The sequence below is a fragment of the Ichthyophthirius multifiliis genome, assembly GCF_000220395.1.
Source record: "Ichthyophthirius multifiliis unplaced genomic scaffold scaff_1120509251245, whole genome shotgun sequence".
Classification (NCBI taxonomy): Eukaryota; Ciliophora; class Oligohymenophorea; order Hymenostomatida; genus Ichthyophthirius; species Ichthyophthirius multifiliis.
Genome location: NW_004086062.1, coordinates 16,966 through 29,436, shown reverse-complemented (window position 1 = coordinate 29,436; position 12,471 = coordinate 16,966). Strand labels below are relative to the sequence as shown.

General features: G+C 17.0%; 2 protein-coding genes across 2 annotated transcripts, besides 20 other annotated features; both read left to right on the top strand. All coding sequences in view use genetic code 6, as the record gives it.

Moving 5' to 3' along the window:
* Positions 1 to 395: 395 nt before the first annotated feature.
* Positions 396 to 461: a microsatellite.
* Positions 462 to 595: 134 nt separating this feature from the next.
* Positions 596 to 634: a microsatellite.
* Positions 635 to 996: 362 nt separating this feature from the next.
* Positions 997 to 1,534: a microsatellite.
* Positions 997 to 1,552: a microsatellite.
* Positions 999 to 1,303: a microsatellite.
* Positions 999 to 1,534: a microsatellite.
* Positions 1,515 to 1,567: a microsatellite.
* Positions 1,568 to 2,200: 633 nt separating this feature from the next.
* Positions 2,201 to 2,251: a microsatellite.
* Positions 2,252 to 2,854: 603 nt separating this feature from the next.
* IMG5_167620 (ibr domain protein) lies at positions 2,855 to 3,930 on the top strand (the record flags this gene model as incomplete). The annotated part of the gene is made up of 3 exons (XM_004030041.1): positions 2,855 to 3,314; positions 3,364 to 3,468; positions 3,512 to 3,930. 3 exons carry the CDS (start codon positions 2,855 to 2,857, stop codon positions 3,928 to 3,930), a joined length of 984 nt encoding a protein of 327 aa, XP_004030089.1.
* Positions 3,139 to 3,177: a microsatellite.
* Positions 3,930 to 3,969: a microsatellite.
* Positions 3,970 to 4,562: 593 nt separating this feature from the next.
* Positions 4,563 to 4,599: a microsatellite.
* Positions 4,563 to 4,609: a microsatellite.
* Positions 4,610 to 4,625: 16 nt separating this feature from the next.
* Positions 4,626 to 4,672: a microsatellite.
* Positions 4,673 to 4,780: 108 nt separating this feature from the next.
* IMG5_167610 (protein kinase domain protein) lies at positions 4,781 to 7,643 on the top strand. Its single transcript, XM_004030040.1, has 7 exons — positions 4,781 to 4,898; positions 4,968 to 5,125; positions 5,177 to 5,630; positions 5,673 to 6,339; positions 6,380 to 6,498; positions 6,551 to 7,407; positions 7,458 to 7,643. Exons 1-6 carry the CDS (start codon positions 4,821 to 4,823, stop codon positions 6,770 to 6,772), a joined length of 1,698 nt encoding a protein of 565 aa, XP_004030088.1. The 5' UTR covers positions 4,781 to 4,820; the 3' UTR covers positions 6,773 to 7,407; positions 7,458 to 7,643.
* Positions 5,876 to 5,915: a microsatellite.
* Positions 7,354 to 7,416: a microsatellite.
* Positions 7,644 to 9,709: 2,066 nt separating the features above from the next.
* Positions 9,710 to 9,752: a microsatellite.
* Positions 9,753 to 9,922: 170 nt separating this feature from the next.
* Positions 9,923 to 9,979: a microsatellite.
* Positions 9,980 to 10,654: 675 nt separating this feature from the next.
* Positions 10,655 to 10,713: a microsatellite.
* A 566-nt stretch (positions 10,714 to 11,279) lies between these two features.
* Positions 11,280 to 11,309: a microsatellite.
* A 128-nt stretch (positions 11,310 to 11,437) lies between these two features.
* Positions 11,438 to 11,491: a microsatellite.
* Positions 11,492 to 12,471: the final 980 nt, after the last annotated feature.

Sequence of the window (12,471 nt, the reverse complement as noted above, 5' to 3'; positions counted from 1 at the left end):
ATAACTTAAAAGCTTTATATTTAGACTTTTACATCGCTTTTTGCACCTACAACTGTAAGTACACTTTTTTTACATTATTTTTCTTATATAAATTAGGTATTGCTAGTGTTTAAAGTAATGCTTTTTTTTCTTTATGGTTATTATATTTAATCATTTTGCTAAGTTAATTAATTCTAAGGTTACTATTGCTAATTTTTTTATTAATTATCATTTAAATTATTTGTTAATGCTAATTTTGTTTCAGCTGCTATAGTTGCAGCGCCTATTCCTGTAGTTAATTAATTTAATGATTACTTATTTTAATTATGATTTTTTAAATGTAATTCTATTGGAATTTATGAAGCATTATTTGTATTATTTATTTGTAATTATTGTTTTTGACTATTTATTAGCTATTATTATGGTTATATCTGTTGCATTTATTGTTATTATGATTATATGCTTTGATTTTATTGTAATTAAATATTATTATTTTTTGTATCATCAGATCCAAATAATAAATCAAAATCAAGTTCATTTTAATTTTTATTGTTTTAAATTGGTTAAGGTTTTGGATTATAAATATTATTTAAATTTTATTATTATAATTATGTTTATTATATATTTGACTATTAATTATTATTTGATTATTAATAATTTCCATAAAAATCGCTAAAAAGATCTATTTCTTCTCCTTATTTTTTTTATTATTATTAAGTTATTTCTTATGTTTATACTTAAGTTTATTAATTAAATTAATTAAACAAATCATTATCTTAATTATTTATAAAATCATTATTAGTATTTTATGTTTGCCATATATCATTATTATTAATAAAATTTGTTTATATGTTTTATAATAATCCAGTATTCCATATTTCATTATTTTAAAAAATACATTATTCATTCTTTTTAGCTAAAGAGCCGAGAGGATCTTGATCAAAAGGCATAGATGATTATGGAGGTAAATAGCTTTAATAATTTGATTAGTTATCATTTTAATTAGTATCTTTCTTATATTATTATTATTATTATTATTATTATTATTATTATTATTATTATTATTATTATTATTATTGTTATTGTTATTGTTATTGTTATTGTTATTGTTATTGTTATTGTTATTGTTATTGTTATTGTTATTGTTATTGTTATTGTTATTGTTATTGTTATTGTTATTGTTATTGTTATTGTTATTGTTATTGTTATTGTTATTGTTATTGTTATTGTTATTGTTATTGTTATTGTTATTGTTATTGTTATTGTTATTGTTATTGTTATTGTTATTGTTATTGTTATTGTTATTGTTATTGTTATTGTTATTATATTTTTTATTATTATTGCTTTTAATTTTATACTTACTTTTATTGTTACTATTAGTATTATTATTATTATAATAATATATCTTATTATATTTACTTTTATTATTACAATTATTATTATTATTATAATTACTATTATTATTATTTTATTTATTTTTATTATTATTATTATTAATATTATTATTATTACTATTATTATAATTATTATTGTTTTTATTATTATTGTTATTATTGCATATATTATTATTATTTCTCTTATTACATATTTAATTCTTTTTCTTTTTAATTTTAATTTTGTTATTGTTCTTTTTATTGATTTTTTTATTGCAATATATCATTTTCTTCTTAAATTTTTTCTCTTTTATTTGTTTCTTTTTACTTTTATTATTCTTTCTGTTTTTATTAATTTTGATTATCTTAATCAAATTATTACTAATAATAATTATCATCAAATTAATTTTAATTGTATTCTTAATTTTCTTCTTATTATTTTTGATATTTTTGCTTGAATTAATTAACAACCTTTAATATAAAAATAATTTTAAGGAATTATTAAAAAATTAAATTTATATTTTTTTATATAATTTACTATGACTAATTCATCAATAGTATATATTTCTATGTTTTATCCATCTTTTTATTTTTTATATTTATATTTATTATTTTTATTATAGTTTTATCTATATTTATACCTTCTTTATATTCAGACATAAATTACATAAATTCTTCTGGATTATATCCTTCATTAATAATTTAATCAAATAAATAATTTTATTTTTATTCAGTTTAATCTTACATAATAGTTTTGAATATTTTATTTTAATATTTTTGCTTTAATTTTATTGATTTATTTTTTTTATTTTTTATATTGGTAATTATATTAATAATGAATTGTATATATATAATAAAAATAATATAAAAAAAGATATAAAATAAATAATAAATAATAATTATATTATTATTTTATAATATTAAATTAATTTATAATTAATATTGAATTTTTAAAAAATATATAATTTTAAATTTTTTATAATTATTAACACAATTAAAAAACAAAAAAAATAATATGAAAAATTAATAAAATTTAGTTATATAAGGCTCAGATGTTCTTTTAATATAAAACTAAAATAATATATAATAAAAAAATTAGAATTTAAATAATGATTTTTAAATATATGATAAAACTTATAAAATAAAATGGGTAATAAACAAGTTAGCAGAAATGCAATTAATATAAGAAAATATAGATTAAATAATATAAAAAGTGGAATTAAATAATAAAATAGAAAAAATTACAAAAGAATAATTATTTTGTTATATATTTGATTCTTAAGTATATATAAAGTTACAATAAGATTCTGTAAATAAAAGTTTTATTCCTTAAAAAATATTTATATTAACAATTTGTTTATATCATAAAAAAGAAATTAAATATTCATTAAGGAGATATTGAAAGCGTATAATAAACAGAAAAAATACAAGACATTTCTAATATATAAATACAAGATAGTGCCAGCATATTTTTGAAATAACTCGAATAATAAAAAATGTAAATGTTGGTTAATGATGAAAGATATCTATAATGTTAAATATGCTGTATTAACTATTAAAATTCTTTTTTTTATGTAAAGTAAGAATGTGACCATAAATTCTGTAAATATTGTATTTTTAACTATTTGATTAATTGTATTAATACTAATAATGTATTAAGGATTAAATGCCCATATGTATTTATTTTTACTTTCATAAATTTATAATTATAATTATAAATAAAATAGAATAATTGTTAATAATGTTATGTAGATAAAAATATTGAAGAACTTATTGATGAAAATTCATTTAAAAAATACATATAATTTAAAAAGATTCTTATAATAAACTAAGATCCTTCTCTTAAATGGTGTTGTAAAGAAGGTTGCAATAAATACGTTAAAGCAAATGAAAAAAGTAATTAAGCAAAATGTGAATGTGGAAATATTATGTGCTTTTTATGCGGAAACGATTGGCATGAAGGTTAGAAAAAAATAAAATAAATAAAATTAATTTAGATAAAAAAATAAAGGAATTACCTGTTAAGATAAGATGTAAGAAGACTTTCAATAAGCAATATATAAGTATGAAATATCTTTTTGTCCTAATTGTACTGTAAAAGTAGAAAAAGTGTCAGGTAAAGAATCATATATGAATTCAAAATAAAAAAATTACAAAAGGTTGCAATAAAATGACATGTCCAATGTGTTAAGTAAGCTTTTGTTGGCTTTGTAAATTAATAAATATTAGATATTCTCATTTTAATTATTTGAATATATTTGGGTGCCCAGGAAGATAATATAACAATTAAGCTCTGCCTAAAAATTATAAACTAAGGAACTATTTAACTTTATTTCCTAAACTTATACTAATTGTTTTGATTGCTTTATTATTAATTATTGCATTTCCAATTGTTGTTGCTGTAATAGCTGTTTTGACACCTAATTATATTTATAGACATAATACTACATTTAGACAAAGAAGAAAACATAAAAAAGCTAAAATTATCGGTCTGCTAATTTTAGGAATTACTTTTGTGCCGTTATTTTTAATTCCAGCTATTTATATTTTATTTAAAATAGTAAAGTAAGAAATTTGAATTATTAAATTAAAATTAATTAATTAATATTAAATTTAAAAGTAAACATTTTATATGTAAAATTGTAAGTTATTAACATTCTTTCTGTTTTTATATTTTATAAAAGGAATTATTTATTATGCTTAAGTTTTACAAATTATTCCAAGTTAATATATTTTCAAAAACTTTATAAATTAAATTTTTCTTATTTAAAATTAATAGCTAACAATAAAATAATTAATTAAATTAAACTTTGATTTATTTTTAATATTTCTAAACTTTTGTTTTCATTTAAAATAGTAATATGGAATCATAATTCAAATTTATAGTTAAGTAAAAGAAAACAATGCAATATCGAAATTGTCAAATCTTGAAAATATATTTTTAATTTATGCATATTTAATCAAAAAATCTTATGTTATTAATATAAATAATAAAATACTTAAGAACTAAATTTTAAAATTCAAATACATTTTCAGCATTTTTTTCATTTAAATAATTTATAGAATATTATAATGAGTATTTTTTAATCTGAAAAAAATATTAAATATTCATTAAAAAAAATATTTATTAATTTAATTTTAAAAATATTAATTTATAGAATCGATTATTAATATTATTTTTAATTATATGTAATATTTAAAAAAAAATACATTTTATATTAAAATTTTATATAAAATTTTAAATAAACAATTTTAAAAATCATTAAAGGCTTAAAAAATTTAAATAAATAACTATAAAAATATTAATAGAAACATAAAAAAAAAAAAAGAAATAGTAATTTTTAATGAAAAAATCATTATAAAAGATTTAAAAAAAATTATATATATTTTGCTAATTATTAAAATTAAATTAAATTAAATAAATCAGAAATAAATAAAAATTGCAACATAATAAATTAAAAAATTATTATGAACAATTCAAAATAAGATCCTCAAAGTGTAGACGATAATGAAAATCCTAACAAGTAATCTGGAGAAGTTGATAATGTAAATATTTTTTTTTTCTAAAAAAATAAATTTAAATTATTTAAAAAATAAAAATTAAAAAATGAATAGGAAAACAAAAAAAAAGGACCAAACATGACAGCAGAAGGAGAAATTATATATGAAAATATAATAGCTGTATAGAAAAAGAAAACACCTAATGATAATACATTTATAATAACATGTTTAAAAAATCATTTCGTTTTTTATAATTTAAATGAAGCAGAACTGTATAATAAAAAAATATTTATTATCTATTTAAATATATTTATATAAATAAGTGAAAATATAGTAAAGAAAATGTTTTATTGTGAAGTTGCTATTAATGATTATATATTTAAATAAAGTGATAATGCTACAAGTTTTTTTATTTTAGAAAGAGGGGCTATGGAAGTTATAGTCAATGAAAAGTCCAAAAGAGAATTAAAAGCAGGAGATGGTTTTGGAGAACTAGCTTTATTATATAATGCGCCACGTTCTGCTTCTGTAAAAGCATTAGAACATTGTTTTTTATGGGGAATTGATAGAAACACTTTCCGTAGAGCTGTAGAAGAAATGATTACAAAAGAATACGAAGAAAATCGAAAATTTATGGAAGTAGTTAGGTTTTTCCATAATTTAACAAATGAATAAAAAGATGCTATAGCTGCAGTTTTGATTGTGTAGAAATTTTACAAAAATCAAGTTATTGTAACTGAAGGAGATCCTGCCTCATCATTTTATATTATAAAAGAAGTAAATATATTTATATATTTTTAAATATAAATAAAATTATAGGGAAATGTAACTGTATTAAAAGCAAATAAAGAAGTACGTAAATTATATAAAGGCGATTCTTTTGGAGAATAAGCATTATATTACAACACTGTAAGGTAAATGACTGTAAGAGCAGAAGATGAGGTAAAATGCTTAGCTTTAGGAAGAGATACATTAACAAAAGTTCTAGGAGATCAAGTTCATGCTGTTACATTTAGAAACTTATAAAAATGGGCTTTTGATAAAAATGTGCATTTGTAAAAACTTAATAAAGCTTAAATTGATAAAGTATTAGATGTTATGAAAATATCTTCATACAAAGCTGGTGATGTTATAATGAAAAAAGGAACTGTTGCAAATCAAAAAATCGTTGTTATCATTGAAGGATCCCTAAAAAAGGCTAAAAGTGGAATGATTGTAGCTTCCAAAGCCTAAGCTTGGGGTGAAGAATATATGCTGGAAAGCAATAAAAATAAGACTTTTGAAGATGATATTGTTATGGAAACAGATGGAGTTATTGCAGAAATTACTTCCGAAAATTTTGTTGAATGTATTGGAGGAAATCTAGAAGAAATTATAGCTAATAATTAAAAAAATTAAGAAAAAAAAATGTAAAAAGCTGACTAAAATAAAAGAAAAGAATTCTAAAACATAAAATTAAACGAATTAATATATATTAAAACTTTAGGTTAATATATTTATATTTACTTTTTTTTTATTTTTTTTAGCTTTTGGTCAGTTCGGACCTGTTTATTTAGTAAAAGCCAAATATGATAATAACTACTATGCCTTAAAAAGTTTTAATAAAGCGTAAATATCTGAGTAAAGTTTAGAAAAATACATATGTGTAAAATATATTTTTATTAAAATTTTCTAAATTACATAAAAAATCATTAAAGTAAGAAAAAGCAGTCCTTGAACTTGTTAATTTTCCTTTTATAATATAATATGCAAGGTCATTTAAAGACTCATGTGATGTTTATTTTTTGGTTGAATATATTAAAGGAATTGAATTATTTGATATCATAAGAGATATTGGTATTTTTTTTTTTTAAAAAAAAAAAAATTAAAAAAAGGATTATTAAATACGTATGATTCGTAGTTTTACACAGCCTCAATGATAATGATATTAGAATATTTACATCATTAAAACATAATATATAGAGACATGAAACCAGAAAATATAATGGCAGATGAATAAGTAAATAAAAAAGTTAAATAAATATAAAAAAATTAAAAAAAGGGATACTTAAAATTAATCGACTTAGGAACAGCTAAAATATTAAAAGGAAGACATGGTTTAGGAAATAGAACATTTACAATTATTGGAACTCCTCATTATATGGCTCCAGAAATAATATGTGGAAAAGGTTATAATTGTTATATTGACTTATGGTCTGTAGGTATTTGCTTATATGAATTTATGTGCGGAATGGTTCCTTTTGGTGAAGAAGCCGAAGATCCATATGAGATATATGAAGATATAATAAAAAAAGAAATTACATACCCCACATATTTAAAAGATAAGAAGGCAAAAAAATTAATGGATTAACTTCTTAGTAGAGTACCTGAAGTCAGGTTAGGTGGATCTTACGCTACTTTAAAATCCAACCCATGGTTCGAAAACTTCGATTGGGATAAACTCCTTGATAAAGAGTTAAAAGCTCCTTATATTCCTTCAGCTGATAAATTACTTACAGATAAAGAAATATAAGAATTTGAGGAATAAAAGAAATTAATAATTGATGAAATATAAGTAAATATATATTTTTTTATTAAACTTTATTATCATTTAAATTATTAAAGGCTGAATAAAATGTTAGACCCATAGATAAAGATGCTAACTTAGATACTAAATGGGACGAGGGCTTTTGATTTTATAAATTATATTTTATTTATTTTTATTGAATTTTATTATTATCAAGTACAATATGAATATAAATTTTCAACTTCTAATAATTTATATTTCATTTGTTTATTTAATAATATTACAAAAAAATATATGAATAATATTTGTTCTTTTTTTAAACGAAAAGCTTTTAATATAATTTAACAAAATTAATTCTGTAAATTTTATAATTCATTTATCTTTTTTAACAACTTTTCTTGCTGGAGGTTTTTTATTTTATTTTATTTTTTATTAATTAATTTCACTATTTTCAGTGTTCAAACTTTAATTTTGCATATTTTATATATTATTTTCATATTTAACATCTTATTAAATGACATTTTTATCACTTCCATCATCATCATTTTATTTATATTCTTCTTTTTTAAATTCTTTTTATAAATCATCTTTAATATTTTAATTTTCATTTTGACTGGTTTTCTTGTCTTGATCTTCATATTATTATTAGGTAAAAAATTTTATGTCTTTTTTTGTATTTATTTTATATCCACTACTATTTAATTCAAAAGATAAACTAGTCTAACTATTTTATTTTTATAGCATCTTCACTTATTTAATATTTTCCTCTTTTTTATCTAAATATTCTTAAACTTACTTTTACGCAAACATATTTTATAATTTTTGAACATAATCTTTATTTGAAAATGATATATATAAGTATAGTTAAATAAAAAACCTTTAAATCTTTCATCTTCTAAAGCTGAATAATAATAAATAGCTTTTTAATACATGTTCATTAATAAACTAATCATATTTTCATCATTTTTTTTGTAAAACTATTATTCGTAAATCTAAATATTTTTATTAATTAAATCAATATCAATATCTTCATAAGCTTACAAAGTTACTTAACTTTCAGGAATTTAATTGTTTTAAATTTTCAAAATTTTGCCTTCATTATTAGTAATTTTAGCACCGTCTTATTATTTAAGTTTCATTATTGTATCAAAGAATTTATCACTTTCATGTATTGAAAAAACACTTATTTATGAATTATTTTTCCACTCAATTTAAATAATTTAAGGCTTATCTTTTTATCTTTTAATGTTTTTTAAATGTCTTAAATATTACTATTCTTTTAATATTATTATATTTTCCTAAATTAAATCAAATATTAAAAAATTAGATTCTGATAATATTAAATATCCATTATTTACAATTTCAAATACATAAACAGCTTACATTTTAACAAAATTATCTAAATCATATTAAAAATTTATTTTAAATTATCCGAGTTTTATTAAATAATTTTTATCATTTTTATTTTCTAATAAAGTTTTCTTATTTTTTAAATAAAAATAAAATTAGTAATAAATTATTTATTTTGTTAACTAAAAAATTTGGTATTTATAATATCATTTAATATAATAACTTAGTTGGATTCCATTATATATTCAATATATTTTCATGTAAATCTCTTCCGTCAGCTAAACTTGGATATGTAAACTTATTTTTGTAAATATTTTTTTTATTTTTTTTATTTTACTGTAGATTTACATAACACTTTTGGTGAAATAAAAGGATATTAATCATCTATTTAAATTTCAAATTATATTGGTTAATAATTTAAAAGATATGATAAATTAGTATTATCTAAAAAAAGTTTTTGTTAGAGTTATATCTATTATTTTTGAAGCAAATAGTCAAACATATTTAATTATATAAATTATAAGATTGTTTTTAAAATTTAATTTAAATAATTTTGTATTAAAAAATGTTTTATTTACCGATATTTTTATTCCTAATGCATAATATTCTAATTGTATTTAATATTATTCAGAATCAAGATTAGATAAAAATTCGATTTCTAAAATAATTAATTAGATATTATTAAATAAAGATTCATAAAATACCTTTTAAAAACCTTTTTATTTGAGTTTCTTTTTTGAAAACATTCTAAGTAAATTATAGTAATTCTTAATCTTGATTCATTTTATATATAATATAAAAAATATTTAATTTTTTTAATTTTTTGTTATAAAAAAGACTAAAATTTAAATCTATAAATTTTTTTCTAAAATTTTAATATTTTATACATAAAACATATTCAAAATTATAATAATATTTAAATTAGTTTTTAGATTAAATTGATAATTTATTTATAATAAATATATATATTAAGATATAAATTTCATTTAGATAATTATAAATATTTATATTTACATTCTAAATATATTTAATCTTAATTCTAATTCATATTATTTATTTCTCTGATGTTAATATAAACAATTAATTTATTAAGAAATATAAAATAAAATAAAAAATATTTTTAAAATATCAATTTAGATTATATAAATAAAATATTACAATAATATTCCTAAAGAAACTAAAAACAAAAGAACTTTATGCTATTATTAATTGGTTTTTTTTTTTTTTACAAATATATATAAATTTTTTTTTTTTATTCAATTTTTATAAACTATTTTTAATAAAATCCATAACAAATCTTAAATAAATAAATTAATCTTACTTTCTTCATTCAAAAGTTATTTTAAAATTTATAATTCATTTTAATTAGCTCCATAACAAATAGAATTAGACACATAGGTATAAATATTATAAAACTCTTTTTAGCATATTTCATAAATTTCAATTTTTTTAATATCTAATACAGCATACAAATAACCTAAAAAATAGCAAAATTCTTTGAAAAACTATATTTTGATATTAGTTTTTTCCATAAAAAACATAATACAAAGGCAAGTTTTTAAACAGTATCCATATTATTATTATTTTATTAAATATCTAATTCTTTTATTTCTTTTATTTAATTTTTTATTTTTTCAAGTAAATTCTAATTACTCTATTTAATAACTGGAAAATCCTAAAGGATACTTTAATTACTATTCAAATTTTTTAATTCTTTTTTATCAGAGTTAATTAAAAATTAACTATTCTTTAAAATAATGATAATATCTTAAATATACTACTTAATATAAGAAGCTTATTATTTTTGTTATTATTAGATGTCTTAAATTCCGTTTTAAGTATCTAATTCATTTTAATTTTTATTAGTTTAATTTTAAGTATTAAAACTAATACTAATTGCTTCGCCTTTTTTCGGTCTTCCTGGTCCTTTTTTCTTACTTAAAATTAATTATTATTATGATAAATATAATTATTATTAAGATTATTATTGTAATTATTATTATTACAATAATTATTCCTAACGAGATTTTTTTTGTAAAATCCTTTGGCTTTTTATTGATAAATTATTATTATCGAAATTTTCATTTTCATTCTACTTTTACTTCTGTATCTCTTTATTATTTTAAAGGTCTTCTTTTAAAATAACTTTTTCCTATTTTACGGCTTTGTTTTATTTATTATTGACGCTCTTTTTATGCTAATTCATATATTTTTTGTACTGAAAAGCCACCATGTTTGCATTTAATGTGAGCTAATAAAGCAGGATATGATCCATATTTTTTTTTACATTTTAGAGCCCTACAATTAAAAGATTTATCAATTTAAAATGATTTTCTTCGATATATTTTTGGTTTCATTATTAATTATATATTTTTTCTTTCGTGTAATTATTTATTTATAAATAAAAAAGAATATTTATATATATTTTGATTTAATTAATTAACACGCTCAAAAATTTTTTTTAAAAACAAATTTAATAAAAATATATTAAAAAAAAAAAGTATTTTTATAATACACATAAAATAAATAAATATTTAATGAAAATAAAGTATTTATAATCATACTTTAAATAATTTTATTTTATTAATTTTACTTTTATTCCATTTATAAATAGACAGTCCTTTTATTTAAACATTTTAAAATAACTTTTTTATATCTGTAATTCATAATTTTCAATTTAATCCATATTTTTTTTATTAAAAACTACATTAATATTTATTTAATATTTTTTTTTTATATAATTATATTTGAACTTTTTTTATATAATTAGATTTAAACTTTTAGTTCCTTAAAATGGTTATTATAGTTTAACCTTTTATAAGTAAATAAAATATTTTGATAAACATAAGTTATATTTTTTTAGATAAATCACAAAGAAATAAATAATTAATATTTTAATTTTATAAAAGGATAGTTGTCAAATAATATGCTTTTATTATTTTATTAAAATTTGGTTTATTTAACATTTTATTTGTTTAATAGTTAAACAATTACATTTTAGATAGATAATAATAGATTATTTTTTATCAAAATTTTAAAAAACCTTTAAAAAGCTAGATAAATAAACTATTAAAGTATTCGAGATAATCCATAACATATTGTTATTTTTTTTTAAAATGAAAAATTTTAATTTATTTATAATTTAAATGTACAATATCATTATTTATATTACTTATAAAAATTTTATAAATAAACTTCAATAAAATAAAAATATTTATTTAAATTTATTCTAAATTTAAAAATTTTTAAGAATTTTGTAGATTTAATTTCTACTCTTTGCATGTATTAATAACATTTTTTTTTTTTTTTTAAAGAAAATGATATTAACTTAATGTAAATAATTTTAAAATATTTATTTTATTAATTCTTTACGATAATATTTATTATTTTCATTATTTATTTTTTTAAATTTTATAAAGTTTTTATTTAATAAAACATCATTTAATTTAATTTTTTTAAAATATTGTTAATATTATATTTTATAAATCTATATAATAATGACTTTAATAATAAAATTAAAAACTTTTAAATAAAAATTTATGAAATAAAGATATAAAATGTATATTAAATATAAAATAAAAGCAATAATAAATCATTTTAAAATCTATCTAAAAATAGACTATTCATTTAAGTAGTTTAGAATAAATTTAGCTATCACACTGCCTTTAAGATTATCACCATATTTAAACGAAACAACTTAGCCATTAGATCCGTCAGCAATAAAAATTCTATCTTAATAACTATTGGAAATTAAACTTGAAA